Source organism: Schistosoma mansoni, chromosome 2 (assembly GCF_000237925.1).
Source record: "Schistosoma mansoni strain Puerto Rico chromosome 2, complete genome".
Taxonomy (NCBI): domain Eukaryota; kingdom Metazoa; phylum Platyhelminthes; class Trematoda; order Strigeidida; family Schistosomatidae; genus Schistosoma; species Schistosoma mansoni.
Genome location: NC_031496.1, coordinates 27,443,973 through 27,459,676, shown reverse-complemented (window position 1 = coordinate 27,459,676; position 15,704 = coordinate 27,443,973). Strand labels below are relative to the sequence as shown.

At 35.7% G+C, this 15,704-nt stretch overlaps 1 protein-coding gene across 1 annotated transcript in view; it reads right to left on the bottom strand.

Moving 5' to 3' along the window:
- The window catches only part of Smp_146010 (putative m16 family peptidase), a gene marked incomplete at both ends in the record, with an annotated part of 30,376 nt that overhangs the window by 13,692 nt on the left and 980 nt on the right, over positions 1-15,704 (bottom strand). Inside the window, 8 exons of the mRNA XM_018796267.1 lie at positions 1,508-1,610; positions 2,846-2,949; positions 5,368-5,448; positions 9,513-9,604; positions 9,800-9,965; positions 10,714-10,803; positions 12,544-12,656; positions 14,375-14,612. Coding sequence (XP_018650496.1) covers positions 1,508-1,610; positions 2,846-2,949; positions 5,368-5,448; positions 9,513-9,604; positions 9,800-9,965; positions 10,714-10,803; positions 12,544-12,656; positions 14,375-14,612 — 987 coding nt within the window. The remainder of the gene's footprint in view (positions 1-1,507; positions 1,611-2,845; positions 2,950-5,367; positions 5,449-9,512; positions 9,605-9,799; positions 9,966-10,713; positions 10,804-12,543; positions 12,657-14,374; positions 14,613-15,704) is intronic.

Genomic DNA, 15,704 nt, shown 5'->3' with positions numbered 1-15,704 from the left:
TCACAACGTGAAATTAATGGAGAAGTGATAGCTTTACACATGGATATCAATCAGTTTAATGAAAGAGCCAATCTGTGACACATTTAAACAATGACGGCTAATATTTTCTGCACAAATGACAATACTGTATGAAGAATACTGATGCTTCCAAAATTTTTAATTGCCTATATATAGCTAGTTACAATTGAAAACAAAACGGTCTAAAAAGTAAAATACTTCTTAAACTTTAACCTAAAAATCACCCAAAGTAGTGAATTAAGTAGTATACTAAGTTTGTTATATTATAAACACTCTTAAACATCCCTAACCACAGAGACTACATAAAAACCGAAGTTCATATGTTTTTGGAAAAAACCCCAGATAAGAACACTATATTTGATAATTACAGTTAATTGAAACTGAAGTATACATATGGATCTAGAAAAAGTATAGTTGGATCTATCGATGATGAATCTGACGAGTAAACTTTAAACTGTAGACGAAAATTAGAGATGGAGTCTTGCACATCATGCAAAAAATTAAAGGCCTTTTCCAAGGGTTGTAGTGAATTTTGTATCTATTCTAAACTTTTACTGAACTTATACATACATGATTTTTTGGAGTTCATGTATATTATAGATAATAGCTATTCACGAGTGAGTACTAATCAACTATTTCGTTAATGCTAACTCCTAAAAAAACCGAAGCAAAGGGTATTTGAGGAAGAACACGTAGGATTTTAATGGACAAATGTCAACCTCTTGAAATTAAACTCCGTTGACGTTTGGTTTGGAAAGAAATAAACTGACCTGTCAACCAACTACTAACCCTGTAAGAGCTGACAAAGATAAAGATTGCGATAAGTTGCCACAGTTCACATCAACATTATCGAGAGAGAAAAAAAATTAACAAGGAGGAAAGTAGACAAGCAGGAATAAAAACGGCAACTGCACTGAAACTGCAAATACAGTTAGAATACAATGAATAAAATAGCAAATAAAAATAAGGAATGACATTAAATACGACTTTTAAAAAGTTGATTTAACTGTGAAGCTAAGAGATCTGGATCTGTGTCACCTAGGTTCTCCAAATATAAATTATGATAAGTAGACTAATTCAAACCAAGAAGTCTGGAGTCCAAAACACGTGTCAAACTAGAAGTCCGTGGCTTTACGAAATGATACAATATGTTGGTTTGATTGTATCCAGACTTCTTCTATCACACTCATATGCTAGACAGCATCTTATGCTAAGGTACGCGACCGCATGACCAAGGTTCTATAACTACTTCTTGGTGAACAACCGATGGATATTTTAAATCAGAATTCGAATGACTACAGAATTTTAAACAATCAAACACATTTCTAGTTTCAACCGAAAAACCATTAGAAAACTGAAATGCACGTATACATACTTATCAGTCTTAAATAAGAACCCACAGCTTCGCATTATCAAACAAAGTTTAAACAACGATATTTAATTAGAATAAGATTTTTGATTAAAATAATTTCTAAGAAGATTAACTTACTGACAAGGTATTTTCAGGAATATCAATAACAAGGTATTTAGTGTGATACCAGGGTTCTTCCTCGACACATTTGTCTGTAAACGTTTTACTGACTAGAAAGACACTATATAATAAAGACAACATTACATAAAAGGAGTTGGAAGATATTTCGGACTTATCATTTACAAAACAATCGCATATATATATATATATATATATATATATATATATCTTTTGCTCCTTCCAAAAACTATTCTAACATAGTGCGTCGAGACATGGACACTACTCTTTTAATCATAGAACTTAATTCATGCTACTGAAACACGACTGCAAACCTTTAGCAGTATTTGTCACAATGTGACGATTAGAAAAAACATGAGACAAACCTTAAACTGCATACTGGGAAGCCCTGTATTCCCTTTACTTACACTACGCTCCTTGGGGAAGCACTGTGATTATGTGATAGTAATATTTGTGCCATTTGTCTAATCTGATGCCTCAAATTCCCTGGTGCGCCCAAGAGTGGGGAGAATCAGCTCTCCTCGAAATGCTCTCACATGGCCACGTGCATACAACCACTGCCACGGAAGTCCTACTCACTGCCTTGTCGCGTCACGGGTGTTTTTCACGAAATTGAGAGGATAAAAAGCGATTGTCCGGTCCTTTAACCATGTTGATGGACACGGAGGATCCACCTAGGGGAGTTGGAATACCCTGATTCCGAACCACTGGTGCACATGGGCTCCAGTACCCTGAGGGAACAAATGGTGCATGAACCCACTGTTGATGACCGGCTACCATGGTACTGCATCTCCCGACGTTGCTCCACTGCCTAGTGGATAAGACCTTCAGGTCAAAGATTCTGGGTGTGACCCCCTAAGAAAACTAGTTGTTTCGGTCTGCGCACTCGGGCAGTATCATTGCCCTCAAACAATTGTGGGGCGCATATGTATTTGGTGCCTCCTTGTACCAATATTTATGTCTTCAGATGAATAAATAAATAAGATATCAAGATTCCCGAAATTCAGAACATATCATACTTTACAAAGAATATAAAGTATAAAATGTAGTTATAAATATTGCAAAATAATTGAATGAATAAGAATCATGTCACCGAGAAAAGTTATACAAAATCAAAATCTGTTAACTGCTAGTATTTCCTATTAATTCTGACTATTCGTATTGTCTGAAGAAAGTTGTATCAAGTGAAGAAACAGAAGCACCACATTACAATGAATAAGCTACACTTTTATTGTGAGATGGCAAAACATGAGAAACCATATATTAAAACCTACAAATATCATGAACTAACATGGTACTGCAAATCAAAAACATTAAAAAAAAACAAATATCACATACCGGCTATTATCAGGTGTTAAACAACTTAAGATTTTTCTAATTAAATCAGGATCGTAGACAGTTGCCAGGAAAGAACCGGTTAGAACATCTTGCATTTCATAAAGCTAGAAAAAATATTTTGAAAAGGTAAACAGTGAGGTATGTTTGTTTATCTAATTCAAGTGAAAAATACAATAGATTTTTTGGACTTATTTCTAATTCTACACATTATAAGAGGACAATGATGACCCGTTTTTTGGTGAACCTACATAGTGTTCATACCAGTGTCAAATCAAAAGCCAAGTGTGAAAAGGTGAGGGAAACTGTATGAGAAAAAATTCGCAGATGGATGTAAGAAAGAAACCAGTTACCACTCAATTGTGGGACGAAATGAAATTGAAGGCTAATGTTAGATGTAGTAAGAGAAAAGAAAAACGCGACCCGTTTACCGAATTTGTGTACTCGACTTTGAGCTATACATGTGCTTATGGGGGACGGCGCTCGTGATACTACTTGGTTTTCCAAACCGTAGTTGGGGCAGGACAAAGTGGTTGAAAGTAGAATGTCTTGACTGCCAAACCATAGCTCCTAGTCACACTATTCAACTGATGAAAGTAGGTGAAGTAAGGTAACAAATTATTGCCTACCAGATGGAAATTAATTAATTAAATTACCGATCTGCAGCTTTACAGTATATATATATATATATATATATATATATATATATTAGAAAAGTGTGCTAACTGGTGCTGGGAACGACGAATTCGAAAATATTACACTCATAAAAAAATCAGATTTAGAATTCAGCAACTGATTTGAAGCCAACTTTGTTTACCAACTTCTAATGTATTTATATATGTACCGATCTATTTAGTATGTAGTTATTTTACTAATTAATGCATTATGATTTGTATTCTGTTCGTAAAATTACCATCATTTTGGTAGACATATGGGTGATTAACTTTGGTTTTTGCTTCGAAATACACATACACCTCTGTCCAAGTCATGTTTTGATTTTGAGATAGAGTGATGTTAAAAGTCCGATCCGTAGAAGACATGATAACTTGACATAAAAAGAATAGGAAAAAAATGAACAAAGTATGTGAATATAGTGAACAGTTCACAAGACTATAATTTGAAAAAGAAAGTATCTGCTCACTAAGAACATAAATTGTAATGTCAAGATATTTTACACATGAAGTATTTAATATCTGTGTATCTATTTATCTGAATTCTGACGATCATATCGTCAACCTTTGCAATCATCATATTACCTTTAATTGGAAATACAATAAATGACATTTCCAACTATAATTACTTAATTGTCACTGACTATCCAACTATTCGAAAAACTTCAGGGTAAGAAATTCGAAACAAATGATAAACCTGAAGCTAACCACTTACTCGAAGCAATATACAAGTTTATTTTAGGCTTAGATTAAAAATAAGATGAATGAGAATGATTTAATAATCTATATAACTTATTAATCCTTTAGACTAAAAGTTATGGAACTTTCGTCAGTAAACACGACTCATTTAGTTAAAACATTGGCAGATAGAAAAGTAATAGCTTAATAACCACAGTAATGAGTGTTAACTGCTTGATATCAGAATAGCTACCAGGTTTTGGAAAGAGGTTATTACAAATATTAAGGATTGATTTTATGGATAAAACACCTTATGCATTTAAAAATGCCTAATCATCACTATAGTCATGTTTAATAGTTCTTTCCAGGACAAACTAGTTCTTCCGAAAAATTGTGAGAAGTAGATCGGTATTAAGTGTTAGTGTTGTATGTAGCTAACAGAACTGAAAGAGAAAAAAGTGAAGAAAAAAAATGTCTCGACTGTCCGTATAAACCCACTTTTTTGATTACCATAAATGAATGGACTGATACATGGCCAGTATGATTTGAGTTTGAAGTGAGAGAAACAAAAATGAATAGAGCAAAACGTGAATACCTACAATGAAGTGCGGCTGTTTAAGGTATCCCATTTCACAGCATTGCAGAAGAAATAAATTAGCTTAAAATGTGGGAATTACGACAATAAAATGTATAGGATAAACAGCATAAATAAAAACAAGAGGCAGTAAGTTATTTAACATTTTGAGGAATGAACTCATGAAAACCATTGTGAGTACAACCTAGTCTCTAATATGCTTAGGACTCATTCAACATGTTATGTTCTAATAGCTAGTAACTAAATAAGGAAAGAACTTAATAAGAATTTTGCAGTTTCTTTAACTATGAACACTACTCTGAAGTACAGATAGATACCGGTTATTATGTTGTACCATCCACCACAGACAGAAGTAAAACATAAAATAGGGAGAACCACTGAACAACATATTCCTTCTTTATTAATATAACTGGAATATCAAAAACTCCACGAGAGTTCTAAAAGAAGAACAAAAAAATATAAACATCGACTGAATTCTCGATTATTGTCAAAAATCTTTGATTTAAAATACTCAATTTCATGTAGGAACAATTGAAAGGTTTTACAAGGTCATATGTGCTGACTTTTTACAAGTTGCTTACCAATAGATTACCGGCTAATCCAGTCACATATTCATAAGGCGGTTCTTTGTCTTTAAATCGAAAGTTTAATTGACATAAAGCCTATAAATAGAAGCACATTGAACAGAAAAGAATCCATTGATTAAATCATATTGATTTATTTACATACATGGTTAATGTAAAAGAAAAACGTTGCCCTAAACAATTGCTTTTTTTCAAGTCCGGATATAAGTGAGTGATCATGATTAGAAACAAGTGGTACGATAAAGTATAACATTAAACAGTAGTACTGTACATATAATGATCACAATCCAAGATAAAAAGGTGGTACATTTGATAGGATTTGCAGCACAGAAAAATTTCTAATACCTCTTTAAACGACGATACGACACTCAGACCCGACCACTTAAAAACACAAATCTCCCAAGGAAAATTTATTTGGTTAGACTCCAAAAGATTAGTTAATAGTCAAATAAATTTAATTATATTCCGGCTTATTAAAGTGATAAGTCACAGGAATAATCATATTGAACAACTATAACCCGGGGGAGAACTAACATCTACAACAATTTGTGTATTTCAAAGCTGGGGAATTATGACAAATAATAGAGATCAGACTGTTGTAAAAGTCTCGAAAATAATTATAAACTTTGATTTTGTTAAAATAAAATCAACAACCTAACATCTAATTAATGCATTGAGTAGAAATTGTAGAAACCTATCGCATAACCTCCTCATCAGAAGCAAACACAAATCCCAATTATACTATTATAGTTCAAAATAATATTTATTTATTTAGACACATCACCATTGGTACAAGGAGGCACCAAATACATATGCACCACATAAGTCACTCGATTTGTGTGAGGGCCGGCATACTGCTCGAGTGAGCAGACCGAAAAAAGTGGTTACCGTTGGGAGCCACACCCGGAGTCTTTGACCTGAAGGTCTTATCCACAAGGCAGTAGAGCAACGTCAGGAAATACAGTCCCATGGTAGTCGCTTACCAACAATGAGTTCATGCACCATTTGTTCCCTCAGGGTACTGGAGCCCATGTGCACCAATGGTTCGGAATCAGGGTATTCCAACTCCCCTAGATGGATCCTCCGTGTCCACCAACCTGGTTAAAGGACCGGACAATCGCTTTTTATCCTCTCAATTTCGTGAAAAACACCCGTGACGCGACAAGGCAGTGAGTAGGACTTCCGTGGCAGTGGTTGTATGCACGTGGCCATGTGAGAGCATTTCGAGAAGGAGAACTGACTCTCCGCTCTCGGCCGCACCAGGGCATTTATATATACATATATATAACCATTGTTTTTACAAATAATTTATCTCTTTTCAATTTTTTATTACGTGATGTGGAAACTGAACTGTATCTCTTCTAGAGTTACTGCAGGTCCAAAGCCCGGGTAAAGAAGGAGGGTTGAGCATGGGGTTAGCGACCCCATCCCATAGAAGACTAACTCACTAAATAAACGCTGGCCAGAAAAAAAATAATACAAACAGTTTAAACTCTTCCCTGGGAGTTGCAGGAATAATCATGACGTATCATTATGAAAGCCGAGATGCTCTTTCTAACAACCAGATCAATAATTTTTATAGGTACATGGAATGTCCGAACAATGTGGGAGACCGGGAAGATCAGTCGAATTGCTACGGGAATGAGGAGATACAAATTGGTAGTACTCGGAATCAGGGAAACCTAATGGACCCAAGCTGGACAACAAAGGCTAGATACGGGAGAGATGCTACTGTACTCCGGTCACGAAGAGGAAAATGCTCCACATACTCAGGGAGTTGCTCTAATGCTGTCCACAGATGCACGAAATGCACTTGTAGGATGGGAATCTCATGGATCCAGGATAATCAAAGCATCATTAAAAACAAAGGAGGAGGGAATCACAATGAACTTTATCCAATGTTATGCACCCATCAATGATAACAACGACGACGATAAAGATCAGTTCTACTCGAGGCTGCAATCAATCATAGCTAAGTGACCAAGAAAGGACCTCACCATCCTGATGGGAGATATAAACGCCAGAGTCGGAGTGGACAACACAGGATATGAAAATATCACTGGATGACATGAAGTAACTTGGAGAGAGAAACGAAAATGAGGAGAGATTTGCATTCAATAAATTGGTTGTTGGCGGCACAATATTTCCACACAAACGTGTACACAAAGCAACATGGATCTCACGGGACCACACCACAGAGAACCAGATAGATCATATTTGTATCAATAAAAAATTCAGAAGGACAATGAAAGATGTGAGAACCAGGAGAGGAGCTGACATGGCTTCAGATCAACACTAAGTGGTGGTCGCCAAGATGAAACTGAAGCTAAAGAAACACTGGACAACTGGGAAAACAGCAGTATGAAGGTTCAATACAGCCGTCCTTCAAGATACTAACAAACTTAACTAATTCAAGATAATTCTCAACAATAGGTTCCAAGCCTTAAAGGATCTAAAGAAAGAAGAAACTACGATGGAGGACAACTGGAAAGGGATCAAAGAAGCACTAACTTCAATGTGTCAGGAGGTTCTGGGACCTAAGAAGCATCATCATAAGGAATGGATCTCTATGGGAACCCTGAACAAAATTCAAGAAAGGAAGAACAAGAAGACAGCAATTAAAAAGAGGCGAACACGAGCAGAAAAAGTCAAGGCACAAGCAGACTACGCAGAAGCAAACAAGCAAGAGAAGAAACCATTCAGGCCGACAAGCAGAAATACATGGGAGAACTGGCAACGACGACGGAAAAAGCTGCAAGAGAAGGGAATATGAAACAACTATATGATACAAAGGAGAAAATAGCAGGGAGATATAGCAAACGATCGTGCACAGACCAAATTGTGACACTACGGATCATCGTGGAACAATCAGTTGAGTGGAACTCGTCACTACATCAACTTCATTGACTACTAGAAGGCGTTTGACAGTGTGGACAGGAGAACATTATAGAAACTTCGACACTATGGAGTTCCTAAGAAGATTGTCAACATTATCCAGAACTCATCCAGACTACAGCACAAAGTCGTGCATGGAGGACGGCTGACAGATGCATTTCCCATAAGGACCGGAGTAAGACAAGGCTGTCTACTCTCCCCCTTCGTCTTTCTTCTGGTGATTGACTGGATTATGAAAACCTCGACATCTGAGGGAAAAGACGGAATACGATGGACAGCTCGGAATCAATTAGACGATTTGACCTTCGCAGATGATCTAGCCCTCTTATCTCATACACACAAACAAATATAAAGGAAGACAGCAAAAGTAGCAGCAGCCTCTGCATGAATAAGCTCAACATACACAAAGGAAAAAGCAAGATTCTCAAATATAACACGGAGAATACCAACCCAATCACACTTAATGGAGAAACTGTGAAATTTTTCACGTACCTAGGAAGCATCATCGATGAACAAGGAGGATCTGATGCAGACGTAAATGCAGGCGATGATTTTCAAAGCAAAGGCCGCATCCCCACAGTTTGAGAACATATGGAACTCAAAACAACTGTCAACCAATACCAAAGTGAGAATCTCCAATACTAACGTCAAGACAGTTAGTCCTACTGTATGGAGCTGAAACTTGGAGAACTACTACGACCATCATCAAGAAAGTACAAGTATTTATAAATAGTTGTCTACGCAAGATAATCGACATCCATTGGCCGGACACCATCAACAACAGCCTTCTGTGGGAGAGGACAAACCGGCTTCCGGCTGAAGAGGGACTTAAGAAAAGACGTTGTAAGTGGAAAGACACATTGAGGAAATCACCAAACTGGATCACGAGGAAAGCCCTAACTTGGAATCCTGAATGGAAGCGGAAAAGAAGAAGGTCAAAGAACACATTACGTAGGAAAACAGAAACAGATATGAAAAGGATGAATAACAACTGGAAAGGATTTTTCAGGACAGGGTTGGATGAAGAGTGTTGGTGTGCGGCCTATGCTCCTCCACGAGGGGTAACAGGCGTAAGTAGTAGATGTGGAAACTGAAACAAACAAATGACTCTGTTAATGTACATAACCGATCGACACAATAAAACAGTTAATTTTCATTAAACAAACAGTAATGCAGCATAACCATTTCAACAAAATAAGCTTCCTCAGTCAAAGTACGAAATGGTCAAAGAAAAAGAAAAATCCTACCTGTTCTTCATCAAAAATCCATTTCTGTGGTTCATCAGAGAGAAGCATATTAATGTATTGATATATATTTGTCATAATTTCATTCGTTTTTTCTAGACAAGAAAATTGAAGAAAATAAATTAAATGACATTCTAGTCCATATATCATCGCTGAAACATCCCCATTCTTTCTTATGACAGCATGGGATTTTTCCGCTATGTTTATTTAGACCATAAACTTAGCTAACACACATATAGTCAGGCATGATAACAGCTGAAGATAAGAAATATAACTGACAATTAACCCACCTAGTCCTTTCAAAGTTAAATCAATAGACAAAATTAGAGAACAGATTCCAGCTGCTGGCCTACTAACTCCGCATGCTAATCGATTAGCCCAGCCTGCATTTTTGAATAAACTCAGTAAACTTCCACGGCTTTCATGACCAAGTAAATGAGTCACATAACTAGGGGCCTGTAAACAGTTGGATTGGAAAAAAAACAAGGTAAATAATTCGTTAAGACGAATATAGCAGTTTGCCAAGCTTATTCAAGTTGAAGAGTTTATGTAAATAAACGATATGCCACCTGAAAACTACTGGAAAAAAGGAGAAGCCTAAAATGAGGCGTTTTATTCTAGCCTAAGCTTTAACACAAAACATAATTAAACTCTAAACAAAAATAGACACACGATAATTATTTGTCTTGAGTTATTCCTCACTTGGTGTCGGTCAGTAATAAAAATGATCCCCATAAATAAAGATGCTTAACAATATGCGAAATTTCGATTGTTAGTACATTTACAAACCTCAAAAACGTGTTAAAGACTAATCAGCTCACTGAATATGTCTGATGTATTAACTACAAAACATTTTACAAAATGACTAAGCAGAATGGGAGACATTAAAACAACGTCTCAATATACGATGTCATGGTTATAAATGGTAATGGCAATAAATGAAAAATCTATTCAGCTACAACTACAAAATTCTGAACACCACTTAGTTCAGCACTTAACGCACATCTTCCATCACATCAAAAACATTTATCAGTAAAAAATACAAATGTTTAAACTATTGGTACAAATCATTCCCCATTATAAGTAAACGTAAAAACTGATCCACACACGTCAACATTTGGAAACAATATAGTGAAAAAATAGAAAGAACAATGAATCTGCATTTGTGTATAACTGATCAATCCAGTTCAAAACAATAATTTACTTGAGCTGTATAGTCTGGAATATAGTCAGGAATAGGCCACATTATATTCATTTGATGAATATCGTTCAGTGGGACGACATATACCATTTTCTGTGATAAAATCAAAATCAAATTGTACATTTATTCTACTTCAAATCTCTAATTAACGAAATTAAAAATCATTAACATTTTGATGAACATTACATACTTCAAGGAAAATAAATTATTGGTCTTATTCACAGATTACAATCACAGTGACAGTACAACACCAACTACCCAGGTGGATAATTTAGCAATCCATATTCTAACACATACAAATTCTAATTCTTTTATTTAAAATGCACAACTTTATTTCTGAACAGGACATTAACTCAAATGTGATTGGCATTACTCAATCATTTTATACTCACTAATCAATGGAAATGTCTAACAGTATTGGACTGTACGGACGCTTCTGACAACAATGAAGCCTCTCATACAAGTTTGACATCACAAAAGGTTTACATTCACACGAGATATTCTACAAACTAGAAACTAATCAATAACCAAAAGACTAATAACAATCAATGTGCTCACATTGACAAAAACAAAATTCACATCAGCGTTATTCCATATTACCAACTAGGAAACTATAATGCTCAATAAATATCAACTGTTATTTCCACGTTTGAGTCCCAGGTAAAACAAGAGTCTTAGAAAGGAATACAGTTACACAAACCATTAAATCCATTTTCGGCATGCCCTCAATAATAGACAACAGACAATATTCATGTTACTATTTACCACATCCTATCACCCTACGCACCATTACTACTAAGCCATTATTCTCTGATACACCTCCAATGTAACCATCTTCACATTCAACATATTCATCATCAACAGTCACACTGCTCACCGAACAACTATCTTCACAAAACTTTTTATCATCATTCTTTAGATTACCACACAACTTGTTACACATAATTAAAGTTGCATGGTTCTTTTTAATGATCCAACACCTAGTTTGTAGTAACCTACTCTCTAACTATAACTCCGCCTGTAGCTCCTCTGGGGGTTACTGCCGGTCCCAAGCCCGGGTAAAGGAGGAGGATTGGGCATGGGGTAAGCGACCCCATCCCGTAGAAAATCAACTCGCTAAAAAACGCTGACCAGAAAAAAATCATTCAAACCATTTAACCTTTGCCCTGGGAGTAGAAGGAATAATTATGACATCTCATGATGAAAGCCGAGTTCCTTCGGAAGTCATGAGGCCGATGCACCTTCTTACAACCAGAGCGATAATTTTTATAGGTACATGGAATGTCCGGACAAAGTGGGAGACCGGAAGAGTCTTCCAAATTGCTGCAGAAATGAGAAAATACAACCTGGAGATGCTTGGAATCAGTAAGACACATTGGACGCAGGTTGGACAACAACGACTATCTTCAGGAGAACTTCTGTTATACTCCGGTCATGAAGAAGAAAATGCCCCACATACACAAGGAGTTGCATCGATGCTGTCCAGAAAAGCACAAAATGCACTTATTGGATGGGAATCTCATGAACCAAGGATCATCAAAGCCTCCTTCAAAACAAAGAGAGAGGGCACACACAACTTCTTCCACATAACTAAAGTTCCATATTGTTTTTTAATGACCCAATACCTCATTTACAGTGACCTACTCTCTAACTATGAAAAAGGCCACATCCAAATGGCATAATTAATGACAATCAGGAATATGAACTTAAACACCTTTTGGAATCAACTAATTATCTAATAGACTTAAACACATACACAGCAATAAATATCAAATATGCATATTTTACTCGGAAAACATATTAAATATAATAAAAGTCAAATGAAACTGTTACCTTGAGACATATATCAGGCCATGGAGTATCGTTCCATGACGGTTGCACGACATTACGATCAATAACTTCCGAAAACTTATCTTCTGCAAGCTTCTGTAGGTCATTTATAGATTCTGAAAAGATTTCATCAGAAACAATCACAGATATAAAGAAAACATAAATACTAATCACACTCAGTATTTAAATTTAATTTCAATCAAACGACAAAATAAAAATCACATGTGTCATGTAAACAAATGTAAGGATGATTATCCGAAATCCAGTTAACGACTCAAAACAAAGGCATACAAAACTAACATAATTCGTTGAAAGCATTTTCACAGGAATGAGTAGACAATATCAATCAACAGAATCATCGTAAAAGATGAACCGCAAAATCTTCCATACTCTTACACTTCAGGACAGACGTTCAATAAAACATCATGTGTAACAAATACAGACACCAAGAAATATTCACTTTAAAATGACATGAACGAAATATTAATCCAACACAATTTTGTAGTCGCCATACTTGCATCTCACACAAGTCGGAAATATCTGATTCAGAAGTTAGATATGAGTCACAAAATGTGGCATTGTGATACTTTCTCAGCCAATTTGTTAGCCAACTTCGTTCTACATAGGTTCTCTTCCTCACCTATATAGTACTTTCCATGAATTATGGTTAGTAACCAAAGACAAAATAATCCAGACACAATGGTTGTTAAAAACAATCTGATTCTTGAGTAGTCTGAAGTTCTCTTGGTAATACGTTGATCTTCATGGCCACTGCATCAAACACTCCGACACGTAAGAACAATGCCTTAACTAATATATGGACGGAACAACACAATTAATATTAGTCTGATATACTTACCCAATGATCAATCAGGAGGCATCATGTCAAAAACAACTAGTCTGATGACATTTCCAGCCTCGTCTGGTGGAAGCGATTCATGCTTAGTATGGTGATGAAAAGTATAATGGATCTTATCAACTGAATAACCTGCTCTCCAAATGTTCTCTACCCTACATGCATTGACATACTAACTATCCTTATCTGTACGAACAACTTCAAAAAAATTACATCTTATAGCCAACTCATAATTGCAGGTAATATATTCCCCTAAATTGAAATCATCATCACTAACACGTTTCGGTGCCTGCAATCAACAGATCACAATATAAGTAGAACGATTTTGTCCAATTTTTGATGAGATAGATGAACAATGGGGACTAGCCATGATAATCACAAACGTTCTATCTCATTTGGTAAACAAAATAGATCAAAGTTATCATAATAACATTTTCTTAGTCTTCTGTATACTTACCTGCTTCAAATTCAAAGTTCTTTACCTACCTGTAGTACGAAGAAGGTCACGAATGCTGATCAATCGATTTTCCTCAAGTTTAATTAACTTAAATGTGAGTAACAAAATCTAACAAGATTTCACATTACCTCTTAAACCCACAGTCCATTACCTCATCACATGTTATTAAACACAATAATTAACTATTCAAGACAAAGTAGTCCTATTATGGGTAGCTATAATCCTTCACTTCTAAGTAAACGTATCTAGTAGTCTAAATGAATCAGAACACATGACGTCAAGGATCTCCAGTGTGAACAACCGATAATTAAGCTTGATTTACTCAAAGTTTGAGTGCCAGATCATGCATTCAAATTACCGAATATCGATACAAACTCAGAATCTCGACAAACTAAATATCAAAATATGTTCAAATAGTATAAAATGGTTTAGTCACATGGATATTTTAAAAGAAATAAAGGTCTTAAAGATCAGCAATTCCATCAATCAATCTCAATTCAACAATATTACATGTTATGTACCTCTTCCAAGAATAACTAGACTCATCAGATTTGACGAATACCATGTCGAATAGAACTGCAACAACTTTTCACGTGTATTCACTGATTTTGCACAACTCGACTCAAATAATGAGTACCGATTACCGGAGAAGAATTTCGTATAATCATGACCACCTTTCGATAAGTTTCGCTCTAGCTGAAAAAGACGTCTAGTATCATTACTACTATCCTTTTCATGTTCCGACTGTACAGCACTCACCTAAAATTAAAACTTGGCTTGTTAGTGGTAGTCCAAACAGTAAAAATATCATGGTAAGTTATGTGATGCCGTCATTCGCTACCAATACTACTAAACAAGTATAATTCACTGACCCAACGAGTATTACTTCGTGTTAAATAAATTATCTAATCAACTCCATAGTGATAACCACAGAAAACAAACAGGAATCCTGAAACTACGTAGCATAACACTTTGATCTAGAAAAACTTATTGTCAAGTTAACAGGAGGGTAAGAAAATACAATCAAGTCCCTTCTATTAACAAATATATAGTGATGACGATGTCAGGTCTCGGAGTATGTATTTTAACGATCTTCATCTGAGAACTGGGAAAAGTGATACGACCACACTGAAAAAGCCTAAGACATTTCCTCACTTTGTTACAAAATTCAAAATCTGATCCCGCCCGTGCACCAAAATGGCTAACAAGTCCCTTTCAAAACCAACTTTTAAACGGTCATTACTCAGTCAACATGTGCAAATAAAATCATATCAGTGGTCAGTTTCACAATGTGCTTCAAAATTCACTACAACTCAAATGGATTTCCATCTTTAGATCCTCAAAGTTAAGTCACATTTTGCTTTTTCTCTTATACCCTATTCCCTTTCCAGCTTCAATACACTCTTGAAACCGTTATTCGCAGTCGTAAGCTTTATACTCTGATTGAAATCACTTATGTATTAACACGGTGACTTTGATCGGCATGCATAGGTGCTTCTCCATAAGTGTTTTGTTAGAATAAAAATTACACGCACAACCACAAAATCGTAAGCAGTAGAAAGCATCCAACTATTACATTTTACATTAAAAGATGAAATAATTACAAAAATAATTCTTCATAATGTCGAATGACTTCACCTTCGTCATAAAATATAATCCTATTTAGAACAACGTTGCATTTTATCCACATTACAATAACCAACCAGTGCCCGCGAGAGAGAAGTACTACCAAGCTGCCTAAAATCAGGTGAATAAACGGGGTTTCGAAACTGTAACCTGATAATCCATTATGACCATGACTACTCTTTCGTTAGTTACTTACCTTTCAACATGTTAATCTTACTTCTCTAA